The 19,103-nt window shown below is 42.7% G+C and overlaps 1 protein-coding gene across 2 annotated transcripts in view; it reads right to left on the bottom strand.

Annotated features, from left to right (window-relative positions):
* Positions 1–17,738: 17,738 nt before the first annotated feature.
* The window catches only part of LOC146985264 (filamin-C-like), a 28,212-nt gene continuing 26,847 nt past the window's right edge, over positions 17,739–19,103 (bottom strand). For both annotated transcript variants that reach the window (XM_085778132.1, XM_085778131.1), the window contains 2 exons: positions 18,844–19,065; positions 17,739–18,423 (listed from right to left, as the gene is read on the bottom strand). In XM_085778132.1, the coding sequence (XP_085634258.1) occupies positions 18,236–18,423; positions 18,844–19,065 (410 nt within the window). In that variant the 3' untranslated portion in view covers positions 17,739–18,235. The remainder of the gene's footprint in view (positions 18,424–18,843; positions 19,066–19,103) is intronic.

Below are 19,103 nucleotides of genomic sequence, written 5' to 3'. Positions count from 1 at the left end.
TCAGAAATCTACAAAAGAACACTGGCTGTGTCTGGTTCAAAACATATGTAATGCTACCTGTATTTCTTAAGCATTTATAGCACATTCAAATGTGCACCTTCATTCCCTGCTGCCACTGGAGACAGCAAAATATCTCATACCTATATGACTAGTGCCTTTACAGCTACTAAACAAATAAATTAGTGGTTTGAATATAATCTTACTCCTTAATTGATTCTAGTGTTTATGTACTGTGTATTCTGGATGGGAGACAATGAGATGGGGACAAGTGTTCCACACACTAGCACGTTTTTAATTTTCACCCAGCTCCTTCTCACTGTGTCGATAGGAAAAGTAGCTCTTGTCATCTGGTGAAGAGGTGTACAGTAGAAGGGATTAGAGGGGAAATGGAGGTGTCTGTCACTATGAATACTTGAACCTATAGCTATTGCTCATACATCTGCAGCATGTGTGTGGTGTCTGAGGAATCCTTGAGAACCGTGTATTACTGCACCATTAACTACCACCGCAGAAGGGTACATCTCCTAGAAAATGTCAACCAAGGCCAAGGAACTAAACCAAACAATACTTCCCTATTCACCTTATTCTCCGGGGCAACCATGGAGTCAATGGAACGCTGTGAGATTGTGTTGGAACTTCCGGCGACGACCGGAAGTCGTATAGTACATTAGCGGTAGCTTGATTATTTGAGTCCGTTCTCAGATGTTTCTTGTTGGCAAATCCGGGTTTTTTTTCCCGTTGTCGATTGCAAAAAATGACGAGCATTATAAAGAGGAAGCTACAATCACTGGAAGAAAACGTGTGAGTTTTTATAGCAGTTGAGCATCGACCTCATCTTCTGTCCCAGTAGGTGCGTTTCCATCAGCTGTTTAGATGCGCATCGAGATGTATCGCATCGGAAAATGATGATGGAAACGCCGTGATTCGCATTAAAATCCTCTGATTCGCACAAAATGAAATACGCTCGCTATGGCCGGGTTTTGGTTGATTCGAATGGGATGGAAACAGCTGTATGCGAATCAAGTGTGACGTAGCGCACTTTCACCCCATCTGCTCCCGTGTTTGCAGTTCACTCACAAGACAACATCAGGGTTTCCGCTGTCACACAACAATTAATTAATTGTGGCGCATCGCCACGGCAAAATAAAAGCCCCCACACACCTTCATATGTGATTACTGCACAGTTCTTCATAGTTCCTCCTCAGTAAAAACCAAACTTATCAGCAGCGCGTCCAGCGTTTATCATTAATAAAGTCTGGGGCGGCGCAACTCTCTCTCTCTCTCTCCCACACACACACACACACACACACACACACGGGTCGCGTTATGACGGTAATAAACATATGCGCTAAATCGCGCTAATGTGTTCAAATCAGACCGTCCGTCCGTCCGGCCGGGAGGGGGGGGGATGCAAAGTCCGTAGATGGAAACACACATGATTCGAATTTCTTTTAATGCGCATTTCCCAGTAATTCGAATCACTTTGGATGGAAACATGGTGTGGAGCTCTGTATGACCTGCACCCACCTCCATCTACTCTAGAGTCTGGTTAAAAATAATTAAATAAATCCCCGTGTCCCCGCTGATTTCAGCCAAGGTGAGCAGCTTGTTTGGAGAGTAGGAGCGAATTAAAAAAAAAAAAAAAAAACGCTATCACAGCCCGAAGCAACACTGTTAATGCACATAAGAGGCTGCTTTTAATTTCTGACAGCTGGACATTGCGCTATACTTTTAATTATGAAGCTTTATCCATTTAAACAAAATAAACTAGAGGAACAACTTTCATGTTTAAATTGTGTTTTATAGCCTACTTTTATATATTTTACTGATCGCAATTCAGGCTGGGTGTGCGTATGAAAATATGCTACAGTGTTTCTCTTTTCTTTTCTCTTTTTTGGAGGGGGCGGGGGGTAGTTTAGGTGACAAAGACATTTTTAACTGTGAAAATAGAGATGTATTCAATATTTGCATTTGGGCAATACTGCTGTAGGCGAAACAAGTTTATTCATGGCCACATTTAAGTTACAGTAGTTGAGGGAGGGTTTTATTTCTAAATCCCTCCGTTTATTTCTTTTACACATTAGCGAGCAGGTTCACAGCGTGAACAGCGTGTCCCGACCTGACCAGGCTCTGGACACGGAGCAGAGACCCAGGTCCGATAGTGCAAGGCTCTCTCTGAAGCAGCTGAGGCCAGCTTCCCGTCAGTCTTCACAGACAGTCCAGAGTTGAACGAGTTTCTGATCATATAGTTGTCAGTTTGCTCCAGGTGACAGTCGACCCTCACAACAAACCCCCCCCTCCCTCTCTCAGTAAATAGTTCCGACGTCCATGCTGCAGCTTATATCCAAGTAATATAATAGCCTATATATAAATGAGCTCCTGACGCTCGGCTCAACAGCTGGTAAACAGCAGCGGATCAGCGCGATCTCTCCCTCCGTACTGGTTCTGCCAGCTCCACTTGGATTTCAAAGTAAAAGTCACGCTGTAAATGAGTTAAATTGTGAAACAGCGGCGCTTTTATAGCCGATTTTAGGATTAAACTCTGAATATATGAGCTAAACATCTGTTACCATAAGTTTCCATGGCGATCTAGCTGGGTTGAAAGAGAGAGTACAGGAAAGCCTGGCTTTAGACTCAATAAAAAATATATAATTATAAAATATAACCCACTAAACTCGCTTCGAAGTACACCCCTCAAGTGTTGTCCATGTTGATTTGATTGTCTGTATTGTAATTGTCCCGCAATATACTGCAAATTCAGTCGATTGTTTACATCAGTTTTTACTTCCGCATTTGACCGGAAGTCGTAACACAATCGCGGCCAAACCGGAAGTGGCAAAGTGGGCGGGGCTACATAAGGTGAATATCTTACCTTTAAAATCCTTAAGACAGCATGACACCTGGCTGGCAAACCCGAACTAAAACAGAAATTATTTTCCAAGGACACCATTTACCACCTCATCTGCCATTGCAGAGGTGCTGAGTAGATGCTATGTGAACATCTGTTTATATAAATACATTACATTAACAATAACCACACATTCAGAGTTCACTGCGCACCTTGGTGTACTACACGTATTAGCATGTTGGAGCAGATGAGGCTCATTACCTGCATGTAGGGTTAGTATGATTCAATGTGTATCAGCAGTGGAATCATATTTGCTTGATAAATATGAAGTAGAGTGTGCTCAGAAGCGGGTTTTTTTTTTTTTTTTAAGTTTAAAGGGATAGTTCACCCAAAATTTCATTCATTATATACTCACCCTCATGTCGACTAAGGGCTGGGAGAAGTTTCAGAGTTTGTTTGTAGCGGAAGCTTCTCGAAGCTCCTCTTCCCGGTTCGTCAAATTTGGACGAACTGGGAAGAGGACAGACCCTGGTTCATCCAAATTTGACGAACCAGGAAGAGGAACTTCCGCTACAAACAAGCTTGAAATATAGACTTATTTAATTTTTTTCAGGACAATTTCGCATTTCGGGGCTTCAATACAAGACGGACATTACATACGAGCAGCATGGAGGTATTTGGATGTTTTTTGGTGTGTCTTTTTGTTACGAAGACAGTTGGTATCTATTTGCAACCGTTATATGGACATGCACTGCTATGCCAAGACCCCCTGTAACTCAGAGAAGCCACGGATAACTCTGAAACTTCTCCCAGCCCTTAGTCGACAAGAGGGTGAAATTTCAATTTTGGGTGAACTATCCCTTTAAATTGTCATTTTAGATAATCTGACCAGAGTGACAGTTCATAAATACTCAAGGTCAGGCCGACAGTGTTTTCTCCACACTCCCCATACTACTAATCCCTAAAGATATTCAACTTGAGTTTAGACATTCAACCCTTGCCAACAGGGACCGTCACTGTGTGAGTGAGTGCTACGCTAGGATAAGCTTTAATTCCTAGATCACTATCACCATCAATTACAAGCAAGTGCCAGGGTGGCAAAGGGTCAGGAGGGGATTGGACATGGTGGCTGGGTTGTTTGTGCGGGCAGTGGCAGTGTGGGCTTCTCCTGACGTCATTTGTCGGGACTTGGCATTGGCTGGCCTGACCAGTGACATTTGCTTTCCCACCATGTGGCCTCTGTACTTTGAGGCCAGATGGCAGATGATGCCTCCAAAGCAGATGACACACAAACATAACACGCACGCACACGCATACATACATACACATTTAGCTAGACACACACATTCACAGTGTTGACAATCAACTTTCCCTTCACTCAGCAGAGAGAGGGAAGCAAGCAACGGATCGATTTGTCGATTTGTCACCCAAAATAATTTATAAAGTCCTGATAGAATGCCAGAAAGTAAACTTGGGGAAAAGTGGATGTATTATTATTGGAGCCGGGTGGATCGATGTTTTCTTCTCTCTTTGAGGCTTAGCCTGTTTGTTTGGGGTAAAATATCATCATGAAGGCACAGAACACAGCTGCTCCACTTCTCCTTTATCTGGACTTCTTCTCTCAGTTTTGTATCCTTATACCTTTTCTTCTTCTTTTGTCCATGCCCTATAGTCCTATATGAGGGAATCGTCAGTGAAGAGTATTCATGCAGTGAAACAACCGTGAACTATAAGGTTTGTCATTGGACTTCAAATCTTGTAATATAGTCCACATACCCAGGGAGACAAAAACAAACAGAACCTTTGTGTGGTGTATGAAAGTGCAGCCTATTAACCTTGTTGGGAAGAGGCAAATCAATTTACTCATTTTGAAAGTTTTATCAAGAGGACACATCACAGCTTGGAGGTAGACGAAATGAAGGAGGGTTTTCTCTAAATACATCAGTAAATTACAATACGCATTGGCACTGTAATCTAAAGCTCCTTTGAGCTGCTTTAGCGAAATCATTTACGCTTTGCTAAAAAAGCACACTAACCACACACAGTCACAGGAAATTATAGGGACACAGAGGCAACAACAGGGAGTGCACATGTTGATCAATCTGTATAAGAAAGCCCAGTGCGGGTAGCTTTTCTTAGTATATTTCATTATTTCCACATTTACTTCCCACTGACTCAGACATTTTAAATGTGCAATTATCTTCTGTGCGAAGAGAGTCCAAGCATTCGACCAGACAACTGAACAGGGGGCTAAGGAGTGATGTTCTACCACTGACAATCAAAAGAAGAGCTCGAAATTTTGGAAAATACACAAGACTAAAGCTGGCAGCTGGTTGGCATAGTTTAGCACTAAGACACAGCTACCATGGCTTTCTTAAAAGGGGCTAAATTACAGTATATGTTCTATAATTATCACATACCCACCAGCACCTGTAAAACTCAATAAATAACACAAGTTACAGTAAATCCATAAAAAAGCCAAATTACAAAAATGATAGTTTATTGTTTTTATCTGTGCAAAAAAGGAACAGGCACACTCCTGTGAAGACAGTGATGTCCACATTCTGGACAGGGAAGACAGTTTGAGAGAAAGCCATCTATGTGAAAGTGAAAAAACCTTCCCCCAACAGACGAGCGAGTTTACGCCACAATCTCTCCCCTATCTACAACACTGTCCTGTCTTCTTTACCATCAAACAACTGGGACGAGAGTTGTTACCTATACAGGGCCGTTGCATAGGGGAGAAAGGTGATGATAATTCTAGGGGCCCAGCGCCCAGTAGGCCCCCCCAAAAAACCCCAGTAGTCTAATCTTTGTATGACTGAATTATTCTGCATAGGACCCTGACTAATACTCATAGTAACGCTGCATTAGCTTTAAAACAAAGTAGGCTAAATAAAAAATGATAATACATACGTATTCAAAGAAAAAAAGTGGAAAAGTCAGGGGGCAGGGGCCCACTTTCAGGGGGCCCAGAATTCCTAGCAACAGCCCTATACCTATAACGACCATCGTCAGCATGAGTCTATGGGGTGTCACCCTTACAGGGGTTGGGACATCACACCAAACCTGGGTGTCACCCTCACAAAGCTTAGTCATCCACCATTTTTTGGACTAGCCAATCTCGTCTACACGAACTGATGAAGCCACTTGGACAACGTCTTCAAAGACAAACGCTAAGTCCAGTTGACCTGATTCAGTTGCCTAGAGATTTATTGTTTTTACCCCAGACTTACTGCTTTAAGGTATTTTCTGGTTGAGTAGAAACTTCCTGGGACCTCTGCTGGTTGCCTGGTAACCATTCAGAAATAGTGAGAAACGGTCCCATACATAATACCCTCCATTAAGCGGCAAATTGCTATCTTTATGATTTGGTTTTTGCAGAGCTGCTGGTACACAGATTTTGAAACTTTCATTTAGAGCTAAGATAACTATATTCCCCATGTTCACAGTCTCTTTAGGCTTGAACTTAATGAAGAGATATGAGTGTGGTATCACATTCTTAGAATCACAATATCACATTACCAGCATTTCAGAATGGGGAAACACTACATGATAGTTAGCAAAAAGAGTGCTCATTCAAAATGAAAAGCCCAGTGCTGATAGGCTGTGTGTCATAAACTCAATTGTAGTTCCATTGAGCATACCATTGCCTTACCCTTTAGAGAAAATCTTTACATGGACCAGCTTGATACAAAGATAATGATGTAGTCCAGTCTTGCCTAAAGAGCAATATAGCAAATGAATGGGCGAGCTGCAATGAATAACGAGATAACCTGCCTATTAAAGATAAAGTTGAGGTGTTGAGGTCATCAGCTCCACAGCAGCTCCTATTGGATGGCAGCTCAATTTAAGTGGGGGTGGGCCGTCCTTTGAGAGTTTTTGTAATTAATCAAAGTCCCCCATTTAAACTCAACTATTTCACATTGAATTTTATCTGCTTGTCTCCCACATGCAAAGCCCTTGTGTGATGTGAGCCCGTATCTTAATTACTCTCAGATCACTGATACCCCCACACACACACTCCTCTTGGAGAGACAGAAAATCATTTTACAGCTGAGAAGATAAGTCCCTGTGCTCCCTTTAACAGGCCCCGTAACCAAAGCACATCTGACAGTGTTGTAATGACAGACAGGCAGCCAAGGGCCTCGTTCCGATAATTCCTCAGCTACATACTAATAATAAGCCCATCCACATCTGTGATGAATTTCCAATTGAGCATCTGCTAAGATATTACAATTTGAAGCAAACATTGTTAATATGTTATCAATGACCATGGCTGCTGCAACCAGCGTGCTGCTGTATAACTCAATTCAAGTTGTGTGAAGGATCATTATAAAACAAGTGTTTGGACATGGGTATGTGCATTTGCAAGTCTTTACTGAAGATGTATTGTGTATTGGTGACCTGTACTGAAGGCTAGTAATCACTGAGTCCAATTTGATTCAACATTTGATCATTCAATGACCTACAAATAACAGTCACACTCTTGTTTTTGTCTGCTCCATGTCATATTTCGATAAGTCAAAATTCAATTCAGAGTTCATGATCATCCCTAAACATTTTAATATAGGCTTCATAGGTAATCAAATATTACTGCAGTGGCTGTTAAAGTGATTGCAGAGGTATGTGTTTACTCTAATTATGGGAAAAATAAATTTGGACAAGGAGTATTATTGAAATCTAAAAAACACAGTGATGTGCCCGTAGTTGCTTATCACATATTTTGACGCCTGTGACACATTCCAGTGTGTCTTTTGGTGCTGAAATAATTATAAATACTTTGTTCTATAAATAAACCTGCCACACTAACGTGCAATATTTTGATATGTTAAACCACAGGTTTCTTCATCTGTAAATGGAAAAAAATATCACAGAGGGCAATGCAGGGGCTTTAAGCATGCTTCCCTGGCTGTGCTGACAACCCAAACACGTGATTATATTGATAAGGAGACTGAAATCAACACAAGGTGAGTGACCCAAACGGAAATCCTCATATTAAATAGAATTCAGCTTTGTGTTCTCCCTGGTCAGGCACAGCAAAAAGCACTTCCATCTCCCTAGTGCCTTTTCTCTAAATTAAAGCATTAGAACCACATTTCATCACAATGAAAGATTCTCCTTATGGGTGTGCTCACCACCAACAGTTAAACTATTGTTAGAGCATCTTTAACTGCATAAAGCCACACACATATAAATTCACCTGCAGGTGTTTTCTCCCACTAGTGGATGAATCAGCATGCAGTTGTACAATCACCTCCTTTCACTTTTTCAGCTTGTTGCCTGCTAATCATACTCATTTAAATGGCTCACATGTGTAATTACTGCTGCCAAGCAGCCTAAGAGGTCAGCTTGTTTAGAGGGCCTAGCCCATTACTGGGACTTTAAGTTATGATCATAGCTGTAGGCCAGCTGTAGTAATACAACCCCAGGGAGGGAATGCCAGCCCCTCTCATTGGGAAAATAAAGTGTTTGTTTAACATACAACAAGGTGTGTGTGCTGTGTGTGTACTGTAGCTCCAATTAACACAAAATGACCATAACTCATTTATAAATCATCATAGCTGCTTTTTTCCAAGCAGATCAATTCAGTGAAACCAACTGGGCCCTAATGACGGGAACAGTGACTTTGCGCTTTGCACTGTTTTTCTTCCAGCAGCATAAAATGTCTAATTGTGTTGGTGGAAGCTAATGATGGTCATGATGAAGCCAGGAGCCATGCAGCCTTTTTTGTGTTTTGTTTTCTCCAGGGCTGCATGAATAAATGGGGGGAGGGACAGCGAAGATAAGTCATGTCTTGAGAGGTACAAAGTTCTTATTTAGGATGTGAAGAGTGCTGTGACACTCAGAGGATTAGTCACCGTGTTTTCCATAAAGTAAAATCGCTCTCAGGACACCTTCAAGTCTTTCTCATTTTCGCTTTAACTCCCTGTTTTCTTCATCTCACTTTTCTTTTACTCCTTTGCCACATTCCCATGAGGTGAGAGAAATAAGCCCTGAACCGTTGGAAGAGAAGAGGAAGAGGAGGTGAGAAGAGGGTGAACATGGTAAGATGTGTTGGTTTGTGTGCTATCTGTCTGTGTGTGTCAATACAGATGGACATCTTGATATGGCATGGTTCCTGGAGGCTATAAAGCATTGTTAAAAAAGCAGTGAACATCTACAGCTGGATTGAATCAGTGTTATGCCTCCTTTATTGACTGTACCCATTCAATCAGAGCTCTAATGAAGTAAAAAACAGTATGGGGGATGGCTACATAGCACCTCGAGATTCTGTTGTTTGCCCGAGCCAAAGAATCCTGCACTGTGTGACTGCTGCAGTGCCATGTTGACATGGCTGTTTTATTATGAGCAAATACAGTTTGTTTTTTTTCCTGTGCCTTCTCTGCTTAAAAGAGGCTAGTGAGGCGGACCCAGGAGGCTGTACATTCTATTTCATTTCCATTTGAAAAACAGTGCAGCGGAAATGACAAATGTGTGAGGCCTATTGAGGAGCCTTCAGGGCAGTAATGTAAATAACAGAAATTAATCATCTTCTCCAAAGAGGGAGAAACGCGCCTCACAGTCACAACAAAGGTCACCAACGCGGCCTACGCCTTCATCTTCCAAACAAGAAATGACAGACTTCTGACATGCCACTAATGTTTGATTGTATGGGCTGTGTGCTTAACGACGCGTGTGTTTACTGAGTGTGTATTCTCATGTTGGTGTATGAGTGTGCAGAAGCATGTCTCTGTGAATGCTTTTTTTCCTATGCATCTCGGAATCTTTATTTCTGCATCCACATCTGTATGTGTTTACATGCCTCCATTGTCTGTTTGAATGAATGTCTGGTCACTGATTCGTTCCTTTTTTCTGAGTCTGAACTATCTACTTTTAGCTGACAGCAAATAGTTGAGCAGAACCAATTTAATCTTGTTTTTCAGCCCAAGATGACACATGATAGAATAAAGCGATGAAGCTTGTCCTATAGCTCTCCTGGTGGAGGTAGACGCTGGAGAAAACTAAAGGAATGGATGGTAATTGCAATGTGTTGATTTGAACTTTATTGGCATCATGGGAAGCTATGGCAACACAATGGTATTAATGGCACAGACATGATGCAACCCTCATAGTTATTCACACGGCTTCCAGGGAAACTAGCTTGCAGCTCAAGCTCAGGAAAATACTGCTTGACAGATCGATTCACCAGTAGTACCCACAATTAATAGACAATTCGCTCTCACGGGGGAAAGAAAAGAATCCTCTGGGTGACTTTAGCACTGGGGGAAAGGGAACACAAATGTTTCTCCCCCACATCTCATAAATGTCACAATTAAAACGAACCACAAGCTCCGTGTACATTACAAGTCCTCTGGGGGGGACAGCTTGACATTTGGACAATCATGTGGAGTTTCTCATCATGAAAGAAGTTGGATTTTATGTACCCTGAAGAGATTGTGCATTGCAGAATTACTGGGGCTCATTTGAAGAGAAAAAGGCAATTGGATCGGAAATAAAGCGCGGCAGAATGTTGCACATATATTCATAGCAGCAAGAGCCACTGAAATAGGCTTTTTCAATGACAGAGATCTATACATAGAGCTGGTCTAGCGCTGAAGTGTTGCTGGTGAAGAGCGCACCAGCTGCCAGTGTGGGTAAAGAGAAGAAAATAGCTTTCATCAGGATGGGGAGAGAGGACTGTGTCGGCCAGGGGGAGGCAGAGACTGAATCAGTCATACATTTTCAAATAAATGCACTTGGGTAAACTGGAATTTGAATCCAGGGGGATACGTAACGTAACTGAACTGCTCATCCTCCCCAGAGAACCCACAGAAGAACAGGGAAAGCTACAAACATCAAATCCTCTCAGCTCCCAGAATTCTGCAGAGTCCAAACCAGATTAGCAGGCGCTCTCTGTACAAGTAGTCAGTGAAAATTTACTGGAAAGGCCGATTGTTTTACACAACTCCACAGTGAATGTGACTGCACTATGGTGGAGACTCTATCTAGATTTCCGCCATTCTGAATAGCTGGAACTGGGTAGCTTAATCATTGCCCTGTTGCTTATGTTTTTGTTGATGGACAAAATTATGGGATTTGACTAAGAGGATTAAAATGACAGCAGTTAATGAGACACAGCTGGGACTGGATCACAACAGACAAAATTGTATCCCCTTTTCTCCCCTCCCGTTGGAGTGACAAATCCATAAACACAAAACAGACAACACATGGTCACATGGGTATACACATCAGCACACAGACGCATATGTTCCCCCTCTCCCTCCAGAGGGGCTGAGGGAAGAGGAACAACTTACCACATGATAATAAGACTTCTGATGTTAGAAATGAATTATAAGGTTTCACTACATTATAATTTCCATGAAAGGGGGTATAGCCATCCCTAGGACAAAGTATCTAGACATTAATACTAGGTGGTAATGATATGTAATTTTTATGTTGTGTACTTAAAGCAGAAGTAAGTGATATATTTGTGTTAATATAAGTCTTAAATAGTTATATCTTCCGACAGCAATCACTTACATAGAGTGTTTGGACCGAAACACGGGTCTGTCAGTCACTCTGCTCTGCTCTGAGCCGAGGAGAAAACATTTATCGTATCCTACAGTTTTTATCCAATGAGGAGAGAGAACGGCATGCAGGGCTGTGTGTGCAGCCAAGGGACGCGCCTGTATGTGGCGACGTAGGGACGAGGACTGTTATGGTGCGTTCAAGGCAACTCGTAACTCCGACCTGTGAAGTCGTACCAGTTCGATCTGGTACGAGTTCACGGGTCGGAAGTTACAAGTGGCCAGTATAGTGACTTTCACAGGTAAAACAGGTCGGAAAAACACGAGTGGGTTGCCTGGAACGCTACAATGTCGTAAGTTGTGACTTGAAGCTGTAATTTACGATTTCAAAAGCCTGCCTGGAACGCAGCATTAGCCAAAACGACCGGATCGCTTACTTCTGCTTTAAAGGGACATTGTGTAACTTCTCCTGTTATCTATTCAGGAAAACAGATTATTTGGTTCAAAAGTCTGTTTTTCATTAATCAGTAATCCCCCCCATCAACAAACTGAAGTGTTCCTTTCAGCTCTGAATGAGCCGTTCATATCATTCATATCTCCATGGAGACGGTAAGCTCGGTGCTGCTGCCATGTGGTGTCGCCATGTTTTTATGTTCAGTGGCAGCGTGACGGTAGGAAACCACGGAAACTCAGCGGAGACACCGGAGCTGTCGGCTCAGGTCGAGGTGGCGTCTGTGAAAAGTCACCGCGGTAACGCAGTGAGGAGGAATGGAGCGTTACACTGATGCTGCATTCACGTGCAGTCGGGCAGACGGCCGTCGCTAACAAACCAGATGTCATTTTAGTCACAGAAGTCGAGAGAAAGCCGGTAAAATGTGGGTCAGGTAAACAATACGACATCGCCATGACAACATATTGTCACGTGTATTGTTTTGCCTCGTGCTGACGGACCACTTGTTTACATAGAGGCTTGTTTATGCCGTTACGTGCAGCGGCTGTTGTCCGTCTGCCGTCTGCCCAATTTCATGTGAATGCAGCATGAAAAATACGATTGAGTTGCTTCTGATATACAACCGCAACGCTAGATGGGAGGAATTCCTACACAATGTAAGCTTTAAATTATCCCTCATGTTTCCAGTACTAGGCATAATGTAATTGTCAGAGACATGATTTTAATGGTCCTGTGTGCATGGGATGGCATTGTGACTGCTGGCTAGAAGCTCATGATGGACTTTTCTAAAAATGGGGTCACTCAGCTCCAAGTCACCAGCCACTGCAGGTAAAAACTTCCTGAACATCTGTTAAGTCATAAGTTATCAGAGAACGTCAACACAAAGGTAAGAAGCAGCAGCTCCCAGCCCTGTGATGTGACACTGCTTTATTCAGTGGTTTTAACAGTTATAATAATGTCAGTTTGATTCCCTTAATGACTGACACTGAATCCAATCCATATTTAAAGAAATCCAGATTTATTTTAAAAAGAAAATCAAGACGCTTGGTCAATCACCAGAGTTAGACACGCTGAATAGAAATCTCTGTACCGCACACTGATTGACATGCCTCTTAATGCACAGACTGATTGTAAACAGCAGCTAAATTGATGTAATCATGCTCAGTGATGGGTAAGGGCTAAGGTCAGGTTTTAGCCTTAGGGGTAAGTGTCAGGCTTGAATGGTTGTTTAACACAGCAGTAAAACAGGCCTTACTGTATTTTAGTTACGTGTAGGATCGTCTAGCTAAGAAATTATAATCATTAGTTATGCAAAAATGCTTGTAAATTATATTATATAAAATAATCATCTCATATTAGAAAGTGTCTTAATGAGATTCTGATAAGACAGATTTTTTTTTCTATTCAATGATCACATTATTATTTTCTTTCTGTCACCAGGTGTGTTTCTTTCAAATAAGTCAGTATTTCTGTCTCTTTTCACTTGCGAGCAACGACAAATCCATCCATCCTGATGTTAATATACACACTAAGACAACATGCTTAATTATATTCACTGAGGTTGTGATGGGCCTGCATGACGCTAGCGTGGGATGAACCTATGATACTGTAAAATGCATATTAATAAAGCTGCATCCAGTTTAAAGATTGTAAATAATTTAAGCAACACGTTATTAATCATGGCTGGCAGCACGTCGGGAAGACAGAGTGCCTGCAACGCATGCACTTTGAAGCAATCCTGGTGAGACAACTTGTGTGTGTGTGTGTGTGTGAATGCGTGCACGCCTGTGCATGTAAATGCATCAATTCATGGGTGTGTTTTAATATATGTGACTTCACACACAGCAATCATGCATTATAAAACATTTTCTCATACAATAGTCAGAAATGACATCCCCCCATTAGTTTGGTGTAGCACATTTGTTGTGATTTCTCTCATCTTTCAAACTTTAATAAAACTAGCTGCAGTTCTTCTCACAGAGATGCATTAAAGTGAGCTGTTGGGCAGATGCAAGAAGCAAAATGCAGGAAATGATTGGACATCAGAGGGAGATCACAGCAGCAAGACCATGTGAATTTCAGTTACATTATGGGATATTAGCTGAGGTGTAAGCTAGCAAGATCAGAAGGATAACTCATCTATTTCCTATGGGCAAACCTGCAGGATGGACACAACATCCTAATATGCAATGCCCAACCTGCTGCTACTAAGATTCAACAATTAAATCTAATTAAGTATTGGGCTGTCAATCTGCTCTAATATTTGGAAACACTGCCTTTCAAAGCTCAAGGGCCACAGCATTATTTAGCTTAGCCTGATGCTGTGATGAATTAGTGAAATTCCATGAGTGTGCTCTGAATTTCATTATGCTAATATTAACAGACAGCACATCTGCAAGGGGCATCAAACAGGATGTATTTCTGTTCAGCCATTTCTGCCCAGTGGAACATAGATTTAACAACCTGTGCACATATTTCTAATACAACATGATTTTCATGGAAACACTGTGGCCATGGCTGAAGAAATTCCCTGTAATAGGAATTGGCATACTCAGTGAAATGTAAAAAAGCAGTGCAGGTGGTGCCCAATGACCCACAGACCCCTTTCCTCTCTAGGTTAAATGCTGATTGAGACCAATGACTTGGAATCTTACAGTAAGTGGGAACAAGAAGTTATGCTTCCATTTCAAATCAGTCCGAGTTTCAGCCCACACACCGGACACGCTTCAGTGGTCTGAGAAATTGCAGAATAGCCCCCCTTCCAATTTCACCATTGCTGGACCAGACTGTTGCAGGGTTTGCAACAATTACCCCAAGGGTAACCTTGTGTATAGCTCATTGAACATCCACAGTTGCAATTTAGCACAGGTAATTATAACATTGTTATCTTCTCCTAAATCTTCATGAAAGGTGTTATCACAAAAATCTACCTTTGACTCCACTCCACCGCCTTTTGGACATTAATCACAACAAACTCGGCGTCAGTGTGCCCGGGCCTTCCTTGGACGGGCTGTTGTTCATTCACCAGGTGTTGGTGACACTACACAGCCTGCTCACCCAGAACGCATCAGTCACACTAACACACATCTGTCGCACTGGTCCGACCCACTCCATCACAGCCACGGACTGTCTCTCCCCTTGAATGTCCCCCACCCTGCTTGGGTAAGACAAACAAATTTTCTGATTTGCCTCTAATTTGAAGTCTACCTTCAGCACGAGCCACAGACAACCGAGTGCATCAAGGACAAGCTCTCCACAGGGGGGGATCCATTAGCACAGCATCCTGCTTCCACCATAGTGCGATGGGGACAGGCCGACAGCAGAGAGATGTGCTCCAGTTAGAGACGGAGACATGAGGACTTTGCCCCTGACATGTTCCTGCTGCCCTCAAAACTTTCTCATACAAAAGGAGGGCTAACCTTCCTGTCATTTTTCTTGCCCCAGGCTGTTGCTGTTCATGCGCTTGCAGGATGCCAAATCATGCTGTTTATTTCTGTGTGTGTATGTGTGTCTGTAGAATAATGTATGTAATGTTGTGTGCTTGCTCTTCCTGTGTGAAAATACTGTCTTGGGGTAGTCTTTAAAATGCATCTCTCGTCTGAGGCTTGCATCACCAGAAATCCATCCCTCCGTATATTGCTGCATGTTCTGCTTCCCTTAACTTGGTTGAGGTAGGCTGGATCATCTTCATGCTTTTGCATGCCACATGAACATGATGCCCCCTGGGGACTCCGTCAATGCATTTGCATCGTTTTCACACTTCAACATTAAGGAAACCAATGTATATCATATTCCATCTGATTTTTAATCAGTATCTGTATATATGAGAGATAAGAGATGCAGCAGAAGCCAGAACAACAATGCTTTATTATGAATATTTCATCTTTGTTCTATATGAATAAAACACAACATGGTCCCAGTTCAACCACAGGACAGCATACCTTTTATTTTTACAATGTGTGTCTGTCCATTTAAAAGATAGACATAAACACTGAGTTATGAATGAGTCTTTCCATTATAAGGCACCTCCCATAAAATCTAAACTTCACCAATGGCCTGCAAATGCGATTGCCGCCCTGAGAAAATCTAGTGTATTTGGTTGATTATGCGGTGTATCAACTATGCATGAAGCAATTACGTAGCAGGGCCTTGGGGCTCGGATGGAAACCAAATGGATGAATTCCTACAACGATCCTGCCCTTCACTCTCTATACATGTGTATTCATTAATGCAACCGGGCAGCCATTTGTTTGTGCAAACATCTATTTAGCTGTTTGTTTGTCTGTTCACTCAGCCATGGAAGTTTTGCTTTTTTCCCCCCACCTGGTTCAAGAGACATCGGTGTCTTGCAACATTCAACAGGGATTTCCATCTGAGCCAAAGAGACTGTTTGCATTGATAAAGGTCAGAAGTAGAAGAAGCAGGCTTGGGGGCATAAGAAGTGAGACAGGGCATAAACCACTGGATTTGAAGAAGCTTAGATTGATTAGAATTTAGAGAGGGTAGGAAAAATTTAATTTGGGGTGGGGGGCGGAGGGCAAGCAAGGAGAGAGCTGAAGTCAGCATTATGTGGGCAAACCAGAGAATGAGATATTTGCCGTGAGAGCACAAGCTCCAAAAGCTTTTGGGGGCATGCCTTTACACAATTTCATTCTTAACATAATCCAGATTGCTGAGATGGAGTGTGCGTGCGTGTGTGCATGAGTGCCTGCAGTGCATATAGGGATGAGACATGTAAATCACCAGCCCCCAACTGATCCCCCTTGGAACAGACTTAACTCATCACCGTTTCACACATAGTTCAACATTTATGATTGCTTTGAAACTTCAGCTACATTATATTATCATGTTCTAAATGAATCTGGAGCATTGATTCGTGTGTGTGTGTGTGTGTGTCTGTCTTTGTTTTAGCCTGTCTTCCTTTCTTCCATCTGGATTCCTTTAATCCCATTCTCTTCCCCACACACACACACACACACACACACACACACACACTACTCAAAATTGGCTTCATCACTGCTGTCTGCATAGCAAGGGCCGGCATCTCAGACATGATGCCAAACGAGACAACATGTTGTGGTGGACAGGCAGCCTGGGTGCTGGGGGGACAGACTGTCGTGGGTGGGCCCTGCACCCGGCAGCAGCGGCCACCTGGCCAGATATAATGAAGACACGCACTGATCAACAAATGTAAACCGCTCGCTTGTCTGTCTGGCCCCTAGCTCCCTCTCACTCACAGAGAATGACAGCGGTACTCATAGTGTGGTGGTGGTGGTGGGGGGCTGGGTGGTAGACTCACTGGGGGACGGAAGCCCACAGACCCCGCACAGGACAGGACATAAGCCATAGAAGTGATTTCACAAGCGTAAGGCTAGACCGCCCATCTTCCCTGTTGATGTGTGGCTCAGCAGGGTCTGCCTCTCCCCCCGTGAGGCTGCCAAAACACAAACCACTTGTGTTCCATCGCTGATCCAACAGGATTAATTACACACACAATGGAAGCTGGTGCCTCTGGTTTCTATAGCTCCGCACAGTTAATCTTCAGTGGGAACAATAGATATTTTCTTCTGGTAGATTAAGAAGATGGCTTGACTATGCTGCCATCTTGTGATTGTATCTAGACCAGTACAGGATGAAAAAAGAGTGCACTTACAGAATAGACTGGTCTGTTTTATACTAAACAGGGAATTGACGTCAAAAGTAAATGGGCCAAAGGTGAACCAGTAGACAAGGTGTAGGTCAGGTGCTCCACTCAAAGCCTTTGAGATTTAAATAACATCCTGACAGCTGCAGAGAGGGGCAAACCAGCTGTGGTCAGAAAACAGCTGTATGGTGACACTATATATAAAAAGAAGTTTTGTTTCCCGCTGAACCAGCAAAGGCTCTGGCAGCACTGTGTGAAATCAAACAATTCAATCGCATTTGTCTGGAAAGTAAGCAAGTAAATGTTTATTAGGTCTGCAAAGACTTACCAAAAATAGGTTAATACAACAAAAAAAGTCAGTTTCTCATTCTTAGATACAAAACCACATAGCATCACACTTCAATACTGCTGATTAAGTCAACATCTCTTAACATTTATATAGTACGCCATTCGCTTACAACACAACAGAGAGGAGAAAAAAGAGATTTTATGGACTGAGCAAGATTTAACAAAGATTACTTAAAGGCTCGTAAACCACACTTGCCTTTACATCACTCTGAACGTGGATGTAAATGTAATTTCTGGAGTAATACAAAAAAAAAACTTTGGCACAATAGCTTTTCTATCATCACAACAGCTGTAAGCAATTGCTCTTGCAGGTTTTAGTGTAATGTTGAGTATGTTGTAATCCGTTGAAGAGTTAAGTACTGCAGAGTTTGATGCGTGCACATGATGAGAAAAGGCCGTGGGGAAGGAGCCATGGAATTTTGGTGCAGTCTCTCTTAGGGCACAGCCACTTTGTAGGGACTTCCAGGGACATTGTCGTCGCCCCATTTGACGATGACAGTGTAGTTGGCCTTTTCCTTGACGGTGTAGGTGACGTTGTAGAGCTTGTTACCCATGTGCTTGACGTACACCTCCTCGCAGGGCGTCTGAGGCCCGTGCACACCCACCATCAGCATGTTGGTACCTGGACGAAGCAGGCAGAGCGGGATTTAATCATCATGGTGTACAAAAGTTACACAGCTATGTGTATTTCTGTATTACCTAACTTGTTTTATTCTTTATAACACATAATTTGAATGTTTTATTTCTAGTCTCCCTTGAGACGTTTGTTTCCAGCATTAGCACACAGCTCCTTTCAGTATGAAAAGCATTGATAAAACTGCACACAATCTGCCCTGCACCAGTCAACAGATAAAGCTGGAGACTGGCCGGTGAACAAAACAGTACATTTTGCTGCTGAAGAGCTGGATATTAGGAGTAAGTATGGAACAAAGAGAGAGAATCCTGACTTGTATTCATTAGGTTGCAATAATTGCAATGGAATTTTGATGCGAACTGTTAGACTAATGCTTTTGTCCTTGTCTTTTGAGAACAACTGTCTTACCTGCTTTGCTGCAGTCAACCGTGAAGTTGTTTTTCTGTCCCACCAAAGCCTTGGACAGCCCCGCTCCACGACAGACCACCTTGCTGGCGTCAGACGTCAGTTTGGTTGAGGTGGTGGACGAGGTGGCGCTGTAGGCACCGCCCAGTTTGGAAGTCTTGGTAACTGTTTCAACCAAGACAGAGGAGGTCTCGTGGAGACTGTGTCCCCCCGACAGCCGGGCACCTAGGGTAGAGGAAGAGGGAAAGAGATTATCTAATGTC

The sequence above is a fragment of the Trachurus japonicus genome, chromosome 6 (genome assembly GCF_045865225.1).
Source record: "Trachurus japonicus isolate A0001 chromosome 6, Traja_1.0".
Lineage (NCBI taxonomy): Eukaryota > Metazoa > Chordata > Actinopteri > Carangiformes > Carangidae > Trachurus > Trachurus japonicus.
Note: the sequence above shows the minus strand (reverse complement) of the source record. Positions and strands in the feature narration are given on the sequence as shown.